The sequence below is a fragment of the Salvelinus sp. IW2-2015 genome, linkage group LG27 (genome assembly GCF_002910315.2).
Source record: "Salvelinus sp. IW2-2015 linkage group LG27, ASM291031v2, whole genome shotgun sequence".
Taxonomy (NCBI): domain Eukaryota; kingdom Metazoa; phylum Chordata; class Actinopteri; order Salmoniformes; family Salmonidae; genus Salvelinus; species Salvelinus sp. IW2-2015.
In genome coordinates, this window is record NC_036867.1 from 32,134,078 (window position 1) to 32,149,001 (window position 14,924).

Genomic DNA, 14,924 nt, shown 5'->3' on the forward strand with positions numbered 1-14,924 from the left:
TGTATCGTCCATGCTTCCGGTCACCTTGCCCTGGTTAAAAGCAGTGGTTCGCGCTTTCAGTTTCACGCGGAATGCTGCCGTCAATCCACGGTTTCTGGTTTGGGAATGTTATCGTTGCTGTGGGTACGACATCGTCAATGCACTTCCTAATGAACTCGCTCACCGAATCAGCATATTCGTCAATATTGTTGTGGACGCGATGCGGAACATATTCCAATCCGCGTGATCGAAGCAGTCTTGAAGCGTGGATTCAGATTGGTCGGACCAGCGTTGAACAGACCTGAGCGCGGGAGCTTGTTGTTTGAGTTTCTGTTTGTAGGCTGGATCAACAAAATGGAGTCGTGGTCAGCTTTTCCGAAAGGGGGCGGGGAGGGCCTTATAAGCGTCGCGGAAATTAGTATAACAATGGTCTATGTTTTTCCAGCCCTGGTAGCACAATCGATATGCTGATAGAATTTAGGGAGTTTGTTTTTTAGATTAGCCTTGTTAAAATCCCCAGCTACGATGAATGCAGCCTCAGGTGTGTGGTTTCCAGTTTACAAAGAGTCAGATAAAGTCGTTCAGGGCCATCGATGTGTCTGCTTGGGGGGGAATGTATACGGCTGTGATTATGATTGACGAGAATTCCCTTGGTAGATAATGCGGTCGACATTTGATTGTGAGGAGTTCTAGATCAGGTGAACAGAACGACTTGAGTTCTTGTGTGTTGTTATGATGATCACACCACTTCTCGTTAATCATAAGGCATACCCCCCCGCCCCTCTTCTTACCGGAAAGATGTTTGTTTCTGTCGGCGCGATGCATGAAGAAACCAGCTGGCTGCACCGACTCCTTAGCGTCCCTTGAGTTAGCCATGTTTCCGTGAAGCAGAGCACGTTGCAATCCCTGATGTCTCTCTGGAATGCTACCCGTGCTCGATTTCATCAACCTTATTGTCAAGAGACTGGACATTGGCGAGTAGTATGCTAGGGAGTGGAGCGCGATGTGCCCGTCTCCGAAGCCTGACCACGAGACCGCCACGTTTTCCCCTTTTTCGGCGTCGCACAGGGTCGCCGGCTGGGATCAGATCCATTGTATTGGGTGGAAGGCAAAACACTGGATCCGTTTCGGGAAAGTCATATTCCTGGTAGGAACGATGATGAGTTGACGTTAATCGTATATTCAGTAGTTCCTCCCGACTGTATGTAATGAAACCTAAGATTACCCGGGGTACCGATGTAAGAAATAACACGTAAAAAAACAAAATACTGCATATTTTCCAAGGAACACGAAGCGAGGCGGCCATCTCTTTCGGCGCCGGAAGTCCAGGTGTGGGAGGAGGCTTCTGATGTTGACATGCATGAGGCCAAGGCTTTTTCGATCACAGAAGTCAACAAATGAGGGTGCCTGGGGACATGCAGGGCCTGGGTTTACCTCCACATCACCCGAGAACAGAGGAGTAGTAGGATGGAGTGCGGCTAAAGGCTATCAAAACTGGTCGCCTAGAGCGTTGGGGACAAGGAATAAAAGGAGCAGATTTATGGCCGTGGTAGAATAGATTCTGGGCATAATGTGCAGACGGGTATGGTGGGGCACGGGTACAGCGGAGGCAAGCCCAGGCACTGGGTGATGATAAGAGAGGTTGTATCTCTGGACATGCTGTCTCAATGGGTGACGTCACCGCATGTGTGGGAGGTGGGACAAAGGAGGTATCAGAGGTACGGAGAGTGGAACTACGGGGTCCATTGCAAACCCAAACAATGATAACTAGCTGACAAACAGTATACAAGGCATATTGATATTTGAGAGAGACATACAGTAAGGCATAAAGTGATTGCAGGTCTTGATTGGGAGAGCTAGCTAAAACAACAGGTGAGATAACAGCAGCTAGTCAGCTAACACAGCAACAGCAGGTAAAAATGGCGACGACTAGGCAGAGAGGGTCGGATTGACTACACACAGAGCCTGAGTTAAAACACAGAGCCGACAGATAAAACACAAATAAACAGAATGGAGTACCGTGAATTAATGGACAGTCCGGCAGGCATCAGCTATGTAGCCAAGTGATCATAGTGTCCAGGGGCAGCCGTAGATGGAGCAGGGGAGCCGCCCACTAAGCTAGCACGCGGTGTTAAAGTTAGTAGCCCGGGGGGGTGGTCTGCTCAGACGGAGGGGGTCTGCTCAGACGGAGGCCGGTTGAGGGCACAGCGGATGGGGTATTCGTCTGCAGACCAGACGTGGTCGTGTCGACAGAGAATCCAAGCCAGATGGCGATGGCGAAAGAGAGGTTGTGATTGTAGAATTGTGTTTGCTAACTGATGCTAGCTTCGTGGCAGTGGCTCTAGCTGCAAGCTAGCTGTGAGGATCAGAAGTAGTGGCTCAGGGATTACGGCAGGAATCCGGCGTTGTTGTCGAGAGACAGTCCGATGCTGGTAAATTGGTGAGTAATATCCAGGCTAATAACAGGGCTGGTGTCTGTGCAGAAGGTAAAAGCTGCTAGCAGCGGCTAAAAATGGCTAAGATAGCTTGTAGCTGATTAGCTGGTTAGCTACTGGGGGTTCTTGAATGTGTTCCAAAGTTTAAAAAAATTATAGCGATTCCGTATCACATTGGTGAGGTAGGTTACCGGAAGGTATAATCGAGTTAAAAATCGAAAAGAGATAGATTTTTTGTAATATATACAAGAAATACGAAAAAAATAAAAATGTACACGAGAGGACTGAACAAACACGTCTACAACTGCTACGCCATCGTGTGACAGCACATCATGGTACCAACACAACATGTAGCAGCACAAAACATGGACAAACATTATTGGGCACAGACAAACAGCACAAAGGGCAAGAAGGTAGAGACAACAATACATCATGCAAAGCAGCCACAACGCAGGAAAGTGTCCATGATTGAGTCTTTGAATGAAGAGATTCAGATAAAACTGTCCAGTTTGAGTGTTTGTTGCAGCTCGTTCCAGTCGCTAGCTGCAGCGAACTGACGAAACAAGCAACCCAGGGACGTGTGTGCTTTCGGGACCTTTAACAGAATGTGACTGGCAGAACAGGTGGAGGATGAGGGCTGCAGTAGATATCTCAGATAGGGGGGAGTGATGCCTAAGAGGGTTTTACAAATTAGCATCAACCAGTGGGTCTTGCGACAGGTATACAGAGATGACCAGTTTACAGAGTATATAGTGCAGCGATGTGTCCTATATGGAGCATTGGTGGCAAATCTGATGGTCGAATGGTAAAGAACACCTAGCCGCTCGAGAGCACCCTTACCTGATGATCTATAAATGATGTCTCCATAATCGAGCATGGGAAGGATCATCTGAATCAGGGTTAGTTTGGCAGCTGGGGTGAAAGAGGAGCGATTACGATAGAGGAAACCAAGACTCGATTTAACTTTAGCCTGCAGCTTTGATATGTGCTGAGGGAAGGACAGTGTAACATCTAGACATACTCCCAAGTACTTGTATGAAGTGACTACCTCAAGCTCTAAACCCTCAGAGGTAGTAATCACACCTGTGGGGAGAGGGGCATTCTTCTTACGAAACCACATTACCTTTGTTTTGGAGATATTCAGAACAGGGTTAAGGGTAGAGAACTTGTTGGACACTAAGAAAGCTTTGTTGTAGAGCATTTAAAACAAAATCCGCGGAGGGGCCAGCTGAGTATAAGACTGTATCATCTGCGTATAAATGGATGAGAGAGCTTCCTACTGCCTGAGCTATGTTGTTGATGTACATTGAGAAGAGCGTGGGGCCTAGGATTGAGCCTGTCACCAAGGCTCAATCCTAGGCCCCACGCTCTTCTCAATTTAGTCTTCTTGTCAGTAACAACCACATCATCAACTTTAAGGGACATGGGCAGCTGTGAGGAGGAGGGTTTATTCTCCAGGTCTTTAACCGTTTTCGAACTTCTTGGGGTTAGACCCACAGAGAGAGAACTGCTCCTTAAAGTAACTAACTTTGTCCTTCCGGGATAGCCTGAGTGCACTTATTTCTCATTTGCCTGAACGAGAGGCAGTCAGCCTGAGTATGCGTGTGCCGAGCATTTCGCCAAATGCAATTCTTGAGGTGGAGGTGGAGTAACTCTTCAAGACCACGGTCGAACCAGGGGCTGAACTTGATTTTAATTCTCATTTTCTTTATGGGGGCGTGTTTTTTAACAATACCACGGAAAATATCAAAAAAGAAGGTCCAAGCTGATTCTATACCATTTTACATTGTATCTATCTCTCTCTCTCAACTCTCAAAATGTGATGGCTCAATTGGCTTTGTAAATAATGGTTGGTGCAGATTTAAGGTCCGTTTGTCATTGATTGTACCTTTTGAGACTTTAGATAAACGCCGTGACTTTACTGTGAAAACGTTTGTTCGTGATTGATTCAACTCCATAGAAGCTGAGTGTGAGCCAAGTCATTATTATGCCTGTTCCATACACTTCAAAACAAGGTGTTATTGAAGTGAGTCTCTGTCCATCTCTGGCATTCAACCTGTGAGAAATTAGAGAAATGTTTTTCTCACCTTTTTTATTCATTTGGTCTAACACAATTTTACCCCAAGTACTATTTGGTTCACAAACAAAGCATTATGTTATTACAGTTTTTTCCAACTGCTTACACACTTTTTCAAAACTGTCTCCTTTTTTCAAAACTCTACACACAATTCCCAAAACTGCACACACAAAATGCAAAATGCCTCACATCTCCTTCAAAATGTAACACTGCATTCAAAATGCCATACACACATGTCAGAATGAAGCATTTGCATCAAATGGCAAACACTGCTTTCATAATAGTACATTTTTGGATATACCATGTAAACACTGTTGTTCTAAATCTAAAGCTCTTTGGTCTTTCATAGGCTTATATCTACATTTTAATACAATGTTCTACAGTGAAAGTAATCTGCTGAGAGGGGTAACAAGTACACTGTAAACACCAATGCAATGTAGAAACAGAAAATATTTATTAGGCCAAACATTACTGTTGTATACAGTAGCATACAACAAAACCATAAACATATGTAAACCAAAAGTATATTCTTTAGAATACAGTAAAGAACACAATTGTATGTGTGGGGTCCCGGGGGGGCAGTCCAGGAATTGGTAGGGGGGAGGGGGGGGGGGGCAGTCACCAGTGCTAAGCTACGCTTCATCTCTTCTCCGGCCTGGGTCTGGCCACAATACTTCGTCCACATCACAAGATACGTTTTCTCTTGCCAAACATCGAGGGAAGTATCTCCTAGCATGGCGTATCCAACCTTGGACAGAGGCAACCTCTATGTCCCCACATGCGTCCTCCATTGCCTGGAGAAGCGGCATGCGGGCATAGGGTTGGCGATCATACACTTTCCAGCGCCAGGCTGAGAAGAATTCCTCTATGGGATTTAGAAAAGTTGAATATGGGGGTAGGTACAAAACTACAAATTGTGGATGGGTGGCAAACCAGTTTTGGACCAGAACAGCCCGGTGAAAACTAACATTGTCCCATAAAACCACAAATCTAGCAGGCTCCTGATCTGGATCAGGGACAAGCATTGTGTAAATTGCATCCAGAAAAGTGAGCATATGGCTGGTGTGGCATTGTGATGGAGGACCCCGTTTTGAGTGATGGCAGCACACATAGTTATTTTACCCCCACGCTGTCCAGGGACATTGGTAATTGCCCTCTGTCCTATTACATTTCTTCCGCGGCGCCTGGTTTTGGTGAGGTTGAAGCCAACCTCATCCACATAAATAAATTAATGGCGAATTACATGGGCATCCAGCTCCAATACTCTCTGTAACAGACAAAAGGATATACAGATGAGTAAATATGGTATGTCTGAAGTACTGGAAGTAGTGTTGCATACATACCTCTACAAAGTCATGTCGCATATTCTTGACTCTGTCAAAGTTTCTCTCAAATGGCACCTTGTAAAGTTGTTTCATCGTCACTCGGTGCCGTTGGAGGATGCGTTGTATGGTCGACAGGCTTACAGCATTGATGTTGTTAAATATGGTGTCATTATTCAAGATATGCTCTCTTATCTCTCGAATCCTAATTGCATTGTTGGCCAAAACCATATTTATAATTGCAGTCTCTTGTACATCTGTAAACAAGCGTCCTCGTCCTCCATGATGTTTTTGCCTTTCCACTCTGTACAGAATTCAAACACAGTATGTGTTCCGCATAGGAACTGTAAACAATGTACAAAAAAAGGTAGTACAGCATGATAACCAACCTCATTCATTCAATGCAGTGCAGTACATGGATGGCTTAGAGTTACAAATGTTTATGCAATACTATGCAGTCATACGTATTTTACAGTACATTACCGTAATGCTAAAATAGTCATTAGATAGTTGCATACCTGTTCTCATTTCTGAAGGTTCGAAGTATGGACGCCACTGTAAATCGACTCAAGATCACATGATCAACAAGTGTTGCCCTAATCTCATCAGAGATGGCTCTCCTTCCTTCTCTTCTTTGCCCTCGTCCTCTTCTTCCTCTTCCTCTCCCTCCTACTCCTCTTGCTCTCTGTCCATTGTTGGCGTCCATTGTTCAAAACAGGTAATCTGACCTTTGACCTATTTATAGGCCTATACTACAGTAAAGCAGTGATTGGTTAGTGATCAGTTAAGCTATTAGTGTTTGCACATGTGAGGAGTGTGTGTGTGACCTGGTGAATAWGTGTAGCATTTTGATTGGTTGTGTTTGGAAAAGGAAAGCAAGTCKCTTCCTGTTAGATTTTTGTGTTTTAGGTAGAGAATTGTGTGTAGTGTTTTGAAAAAAGTGTTTTATGCAATTGACAACTGAGTCAAAGGCTGAGAAATAGCTTATGGTTTTGGATATTTGGTGTGTAGTTTTGCACTTTGAGTGAGAGGTTTCAAAAATCGTGTGACATGAAAAGATTTTGTGTGTAAGCAGTTGGAAAAAACTGTAAACGAGGCTTGAAGTGAAGTCATAATATTCACAACGTATTTTTATCGTTAATTTAATTTCAGTGTTTCATCTTCAACGGCCAGTTTGTGATTAGCTGTCATACTTATTATAGTATACTCCTTTCTCTACTAAGCCATGCTGGCAGACAGACAGTCCATTTAGTCACGTCTTTACTCCCATTTACCTGCAATAAAACACCCCAGAGCCTGGCAGCTTGTCACAGCAATTACTCAGGACGAGCTGTGTGCGCGCCTGCATGTGTGTGCGTTCAGGTGTGCGTGTGTGTGAGATCTGGCTGTGTTCCAGACTCTGATTAATCAGTGTTTATTCCATTCCAGTGCCTAGTCAAGACATCCGGGAGGTGACAGGGCTGACTCTGTTTGAGGATGTCATCTATTGGACCGATGAGAAGTCCAAGTCACTGAACCGGGCCCACAAGACCTCTGGGGCTCAGGGAACAGAGCTGCTCAGATACTGGAGAGTCATCCACAACATCAAGGTGTACCACCCTCTCCGCCAGCCCGACGGTAATTATCNCATACTGTAATAATTTCGCCACTATATACCTATTTATTGCCTCACCCCCCTTATCCTACCTCATTTGCACACACTGTATATAGACTTTCTCTATTGTGTTATTGACTGTATGTTTGTTTATTCCATGTGTAACTCTGTGTTGTTGTTTGTGTCGCACTGCTTTGCTTTATCTTGGCCAGGTCGCAGTTGTAAATGAGAACTTGTTCTCAACTAGCCTACCTGGTTAAATACAGATGAAATAAATAAATACAAATAAAATTGAGTGTACTTTTTCAGACTTTAGATAAAAACCTTGACATTACTGTGAAGCGGTTTGTCCGTGATTGATTCAACTCCATAGAAACCGAGCATGAGCCAAGTCATTAATATGCCTGTTCCATACACTTCAAAACAAGGTGTTATTGAAGTGAGTCTCTGTCCATCTCTGGCATTCAACCTGTGAGAAATGAGATAAATGTTTTTCTCATCTTTTTTTGAGTTATTCATTTGGTCTAACACAATTTTCTCCCAATACTATTTGGTTCACAAACAAAACATGTTATTAAACAAGGCTTAAAAACCTCTTAAGGATCCGACCCTTTTCATAAATGTTTGCCTAAAATGACATACCCAAGTCTAACTGCCTGTAGTTCAGGCCCTGAAGCAAGGATATGCATATTCTTGATACCATTTCAAAGGAAACACTTTGAAGTTTGTGGGAATGTGAAATTAATGTAGGAGAATATAATACATTCGTTCTGGTAAACGATAATACAAAGAAAAACGCATGCATTTTATTGTATTTCTTTTGTACCATCATCTTTGAAATGCAAGAGAAAGGACATAATGTATTATTCCAGCCCAGGCTCAATTTAGATATTGGCCACTAGATGGCAGCAGTGTATGTGCAAAGTTTTAGACTGATCCAATGAACCATTGCATAGCTGTTCAAAATGTGGTATCAAGACTGCCCAAATGTGCCTAATTGGTTTATTAATACATTTTCAAGTTCATAATTGTGCACTCTCCTCAAACAGTAGCATGGTAATCTTTCACTGTAATAACTACTGTGAATTGGACAGTGCAGTTAGATTAACAAGAATTTAAGCTTTCTGCCCATATCAGATATGTCTATCCTGGGAAATGTTCATGTTACTTACAACCTCATGCCAGTCACATTAGACATTAGCCTACGTTAGCTTAACCGTCCCGTGAGGAGAACACCGATCCCGTAGAGGTTAATTAAAGTGAAGTCACGACATTCTCAACGTATTTTTATTATTCATTTAATTTCAGTTTTTCATCTTCAACAGCCAGTTTGTGATTAGCTGTAGTACTTATAGTCTACTCCGTGCTCTACTAAGCCATGCTGACAGACAGACAGACAGTCCATTTAGTCACGTCTTTACTTCTCTTTTCCTGCAATAAAACACCACAGAGCCTGGCAGCTTGTCACAGCAATTATTCAGGACGAGCTGTGTGTGTGTGTGTGTGTTCAGCAGATTCCTCCTAAAGCAGTATCAGATGGACGTAATGTAGAAGTGGCATGTTAATCCATTGTGTATGTGTGTGTGTGTGCGTGCGTGCGTGCGTGCGTGCGTGTGTGTGTGTTCACGCGTGCATGTGTGTGTGATCTGGCTGTATTCCAGACTCTGATTAATCAGTGTGTGTTCCATTCCAGTGCCTAGTCGAGACATCCGGGAGGTGACGGCGCTGACTCTGTTTGAGGATGTCATCTATTGGACGGATGAGAAGTCCAAGTCGCTGAACCGGGCCCACAAGACCTCCGGGGCTCAGGGAGCAGAGCTGCTCAGATACTGGAGAGCCATCCACAACATCAAGGTTTACCACCCTCTCCGCCAACCCGACGGTAATTGTCTAGACACTCAGTGTGTGTCTGCATGCCTTTGAGAGAGAGAGAGAGAGAGAGAGAGAGAGAGAGAGAGAGCGAGAGAGAGAGAGAGAGGTGTTTCTTTTTAATTGTAATGAGCAAATGTGCCCTCAGACTAATGATGCTGACAGCAGAGGGGAAAGGGCTCTAGCTGTGGATGTTGGTTTTACTCTTCCTCTCTCCGCCGCAGTGCCCAAACACCAGTGTCAGGTGACCAACGGAGGCTGCAGCCACCTGTGCCTCCTCTCCCCCGGGGGAGGTTACAGGTGTGCCTGCCCCACCCACTTCTACCTGGCTGCAGACAACAAGACCTGCCTGTCCAACTGCACAGCCAGCCAGGTCAGTGGCCCTTTTCTCCTACTGCTTACAAAAACATTTGACATAGTCATTCAGCAGACGCTGTTATCCAGAGTGACTTACAGTTAGTGAATTCATCTTAAGGTAGCTAGGTGGGACAACTACATTTCACATTCATAGTAAGTAAATCTTTGCTTAGTAATAATTGGAGGAGTGCTTATATTTGACCTGTTACACACTTGCTTATCCCAACTCCCCCTGAGACACCCATAGGTAGTCGGGTCAGGGCCAGGGTCACCATTATCCACCGCCCCTGGATCAATTGGGTTAAGGGCCTTGCTTAAGGGCACAGCGGCAGATTTTTCACCTTGTTGGCTTCGGAATTCAAACCAACGACCTTTCGTTTACTGGCCCATTGCTCTAACCTCGAAGGCTACTGTATCTGCCACCCAATAAAGCAGCTACCAGCTAAGTCCGTGCTAGTTGGAGGGGAGTGGGGGGGTGCTGTGGGATAATTCAACATACATTTTTAAGAGGTACTTTTTAATATATTTTTGGAAGACGTGCAGGAACCAGCAGGGGCTCTGACATTAGTATTTGTAGTTTCAAGTAAGGTACTTTAGTGTCCCAAAATCTTCCTGAATGATGATGATGATGACAATGATGACGACGATGATGATGATGATGATGACGAAGATGATGGAGATGATATCTGAAGCTTTCTGCTGTTTTTGTGTCCTATAGTTCCGCTGTGGGACAGATGAGTGCATCCCCTTCTGGTGGAAGTGTGACACGGTGGATGACTGTGGGGACGGGTCGGACGAGCCTCCAGACTGCCGTGAGTCACCATCAACACACACTTGACAAGGACACTTGACAAGGTCCCTTTAGGGCTTGTAACATTTTCTGTACACACCAATTCACAATTACTCAATCAATTCACAGCCCCCTAGTGGAGCAGGACTCTAACTGCACAGTACAGTACAGAAAATGTTCTTTATCCATAAAATGAAGTGGGCAGAGAACAAACCCCTTTTCACATTATTTAAGATCGAATTTCAATATTATTTTTGAAATGATCAGTAAATGTAAAAACAAAAAAGCAATACGCACCATAAAAGTATTTATCTTGACATGTAATACCCCTGTCTGTTAGGTTTATGTACTCTTGTTTGTATTTCTTTTTTTGTGTGTGTGTTCATAATAAAAATGAAAAATAAATTGAAAAAAAATTAAAAAAGATTTTTTTTTTTTTTTAATAAGAAAATGTTACAACCCTTTTTCCTCGTCTTGTTTACTAGCTGTGTTTCTATAAAGTCGGTGCAATGTCTGTGTGTGTGTGTGTTTCCTTCCTCACAGCTGAGTTTAAATGCCAGCCAGGGAGGTTCCAGTGTGGGACTGGTCTCTGTGCTCTGCCTCCGTTTATCTGTGATGGGGAGAACGACTGTGGGGACAACTCTGATGAAGCCAACTGTGGTAAAGACCTTTTATTATATCATTCACATTTCTGGTCATTATTGTAAAAGACAATGCATCCTCATTCCTTACCTGGAAAAATACAGGAAATAAATATGACACTCTCCATCCTATTCTGAATCCGCCCAAACGTTTCCCACAACTAACAAAAACTACATTGTAGACTACCTTGGCTACGGCTAACACCTTTGTTCATACTATCTACAGAATCCTACATCTGTCTATCTGGACAGTTCAAATGCAGGAAGCGTCAGAAGTGCATCCCAATGAACCTGCGCTGTAACGGACAGGACGACTGTGGAGACGGAGAGGACGAGACAGACTGCCGTAAGAATCAAATAGTCTGTAGATGGATCTCTATAGATGCGGTCTTAAAGAACAGGCTGACTATGTGATGAAAGTTTGCCAGCTCCGTACTTTGTGTCGGGGGATTTCAATTTCACTTGGCCATGAAAAATGAGCCTGCGCAAGACATAGATAATGAAGTATTGAAAAGGCTTTAGTTGTTAGCACTCTGGTCATTTCGTTAGCGGGAGAGACGACCCTTTTGATGAGTGACAAAGAGAAAAGAAAGGAACAGTCAAGAGATACTCAGACCCTGAACAGACAGACTCTGTGACTTCCCCTCTGATTTTTAAGTCTTGGTCAATGATTCACCCTGTTAACAATTCTCTTTGGATTATAGAAAGCCCCCAGCCTTCTATGTTCATACTGCCATACCTGGTTAATTCTGCTCAAAGACACAAGGAAGGTCCATTATTAATAAAAGCCACATATCCTTGTTATAACAAGAAAAGTATGTGTGATACTTTTTAGTTGACCTAGTTTGACTTCGCTGTGGAGTTTGATTGGAGTTTCATCCCCTGCTTGTTACCCCTCTAGCTTGACATTTTAAAGTTCTGAACTTCTGGATGCTTCTTTCGCTTGTCTGAAATGTACAGTACCAGGTAAAGGTTGAGACAATTCCTCGTGTGTGAGAGAGACAGAAAGAGGGTCTTCATAAATACCTGTAATCACACCTGTCTGGTTGTCATCATAAATCAAAGTGACAGCTCTAAGATACACTGGAGCAAGGCCTCAAGACACACACACACACACACATACACACCATCCATGAACACCTTATTAGATCACAGTGGCGGGTTAACGACTCATCTCACAGCTCCAGCCCTTGAAGCAGTCTAATCTCCCTCCCTGCACCCCCTGAGCCCCTGTCTCTGGCTGCAGTCACATCCAGCCCCAGCCTGGCTCAGTGGTTGAGCTGTGTTGCCCTGAGGCCACTGGGAACAGAGTGGGAACAGAGAGGAAGACACTGATAATTGCACCAGCAGGGGGTTGAGCCATGCTGGCAGGCTGGAGGGAGGGAGGGGAAGGATGGGGAGTCTGGAGGAATGTACAGCACCCGGTAAAGTGTGTCTCTGTAGGGTCTATTTTAACAAACCTAACACAAGTGTAAATCTAAGCGCTGGCGGTAGAGCTGTAGGTTGGGTGGGTGTGTCAGAAATATTTGTTGCTATTTTCGCAACCAGATTTATGGGCGCAGTAGCTGGCAGTAGCGCAGAAGGGCTGGGTTTCGATTAATAAACAAGTTGAAGGTGTATCAAGGCTTGACCTCTCACTGGCCAATCAGAACATGCTCCATGGCTAAATATGTGGTTGCTTCAAGTTATCAAGAGCTTGGGATTATAAGGTTCTATCTGCAAAAATATGATTCTGCAATGATTGGCATTAGAATTCCGAACCCGGCGTAAGTTCTTAAGGACACACCTAAAATATTTCCACCCCTCCCACCTCAGCGCAAACCAGCTGACATTAGACAGGTAAACGGACAAACCTGGCGTTAGGGCAGGAAAATGCCAGTTTTTAACATGACGAAATAATGTCAACTAGCGTGCATTTGACACTTGCGCCTCCTTACCCGCCAGCCGAAAATAGAGCACTGCGTGTGTTTTTGCGTGCGCGCGTGTGAGCGGCAGAGAGATACAGAGAGGGTATTCCAGGAGCTGAGTCTCACCCTGGGTGCAGATTAGGGCAGACAGAAGGTGGTTTAGCCCGCGTCTGAGGGGATGCCTTTCTGAGACGCAGGGAGGTTTAAACAGGGCTAATCATGCTGGGAGGGCTGAGGGTTTAGAGATGCAGCTGGAGCTCTAACCACCTCCATCCTCCTCTTGCTGGGAAAGACTAAGCTGTGCTCTGGGTGTCAAGGTACTGTGGCATAAGGAGGGTGTAGAGGAAAAATGAATTTGACTTTCTCTGTTGCTCCACACCCTAGTTTTGTATGCCACGTATAAAATGATTTGGGTGAATTTGATGTAACTACAATACATGTGTATTGCTATTGTTTTGGTAGTGTCTTTATCATTTTGGTACCTTCAGTCGCATTAGCCGACAAGTTTTGCGATTTTATAACTGGCCATTATTGTATAGCTCGTGACGACGTCTCTTTTCGTCTTTATCCTCCCTGTTGATCTCCTGTGCCATCGGTCTCCATCCCCAGCTGAGAGTACCTGTTCTGCCAACCAGTTCCAGTGTAAGACCTCCATGCACTGTATCTCAGCCCTGTGGGTGTGTGACGAGGACCCGGACTGTGCCGATGGATCGGACGAGGCCAACTGTGGTGAGTTCTACTATTCTATGCTATTGTACCTTCAGAAAGTATTCACACACCCCTTGACTTTTCCACATTTTGTTCTGTTATAGCCTGAATTTAAAATGGTTTAAATTGAGATTTTGTGTAAATGGCCTACACACAATACCCCATAATGTCAAAGTGGAAATATGTTTTTTGAAATGTTTACAAATTAATTAAAAAATGAACAGCTTGAGTCATTAAGTATTTAACCCCTTTGCTATGGCAAGCCTAAATAAAACAAGAAGACATTCAATATAGTTATTGATTACACTTTGGATGTATCAATACCACCAGTCACTACATAGATATAGGCATCCTTCTTAACTCAGTTGCCGGAAAGGAATGAAGGCGCTCAGGGATTTCACCGTTAGGCCAATGGTGACTTTAAAACAGTTACAGAATGTTAATGGCTGTGATAGGAGAAAACTGAGGCTGGATTAACAGCATTAATCTAAATGACGGAGGGAAAAGACGGAAAATATTCCAAAACGTTCATCCTTTTTGCAATAAGGCAGTTAAGTTATACTGCATAAAATGTGGTAAATAAATTAACTTCATGTGCTGAATACAAAGCGTTATGTTCTGGGCAAATCCAACACAACACATCACTGAGTACCACTCTTTATATATTCAATCATGGTGGTGACTGCATCATGTTATGGGTATGCTCATCTGCAAGGACTGTGGAGTTTTTTTAGGATAAAAAGAAACAGAATTGAGCTAAGCACAGGCAAAATCCAAGATGAAAACCTGGTTCACTCTGCTTTAAACCAGACACTGGGAGAGGAAATCACCTTTCAGCAGGACAATAACCGAAAACACAAGGCCAGAAATACACTGGAATTGCTTACCAAGACGACGTTGAATGTTCCTGAGTGGCCTAGTTACAGTTTTGACTTAAAATGGTATGAGAAAGTATGGCAAGACATGAAAAAATGGCAACTTGACAGAGCTTGAAGATTTTTTTAAAGAATAATGTGCAAATATTTTACAATCCATGTGTGCAATGCTCTTAGAGACTTACCCAGAAAGACTCACAGCTGTAATCGCTGCCAATGGCGATTCTAACAAAACGCAACACAACAAAATGTGGAATAAGTCAAGGGGTATGAATACTTTCTGAAGGCAATGTATGTTATCTTATATTATATTCTAGTCTACAGTCTTAGAAAAAAGGGTTCCGAAAGGGTTATTCGGTTGTCCCCATAA

The 14,924-nt window shown here is 43.8% G+C and overlaps 1 protein-coding gene across 1 annotated transcript in view; it reads left to right on the forward strand.

Moving 5' to 3' along the window:
- LOC111953345 (low-density lipoprotein receptor-related protein 1B-like) overlaps nucleotides 1-14,924 on the forward strand; it is a 232,446-nt gene that overhangs the window by 180,110 nt on the left and 37,412 nt on the right. The window contains 6 exon segments of the mRNA XM_070435534.1: nucleotides 7,242-7,430; nucleotides 9,501-9,649; nucleotides 10,352-10,445; nucleotides 10,967-11,083; nucleotides 11,291-11,410; nucleotides 13,581-13,700. Of these exon segments, the coding sequence (XP_070291635.1) occupies nucleotides 7,242-7,430; nucleotides 9,501-9,649; nucleotides 10,352-10,445; nucleotides 10,967-11,083; nucleotides 11,291-11,410; nucleotides 13,581-13,700 (789 nt within the window).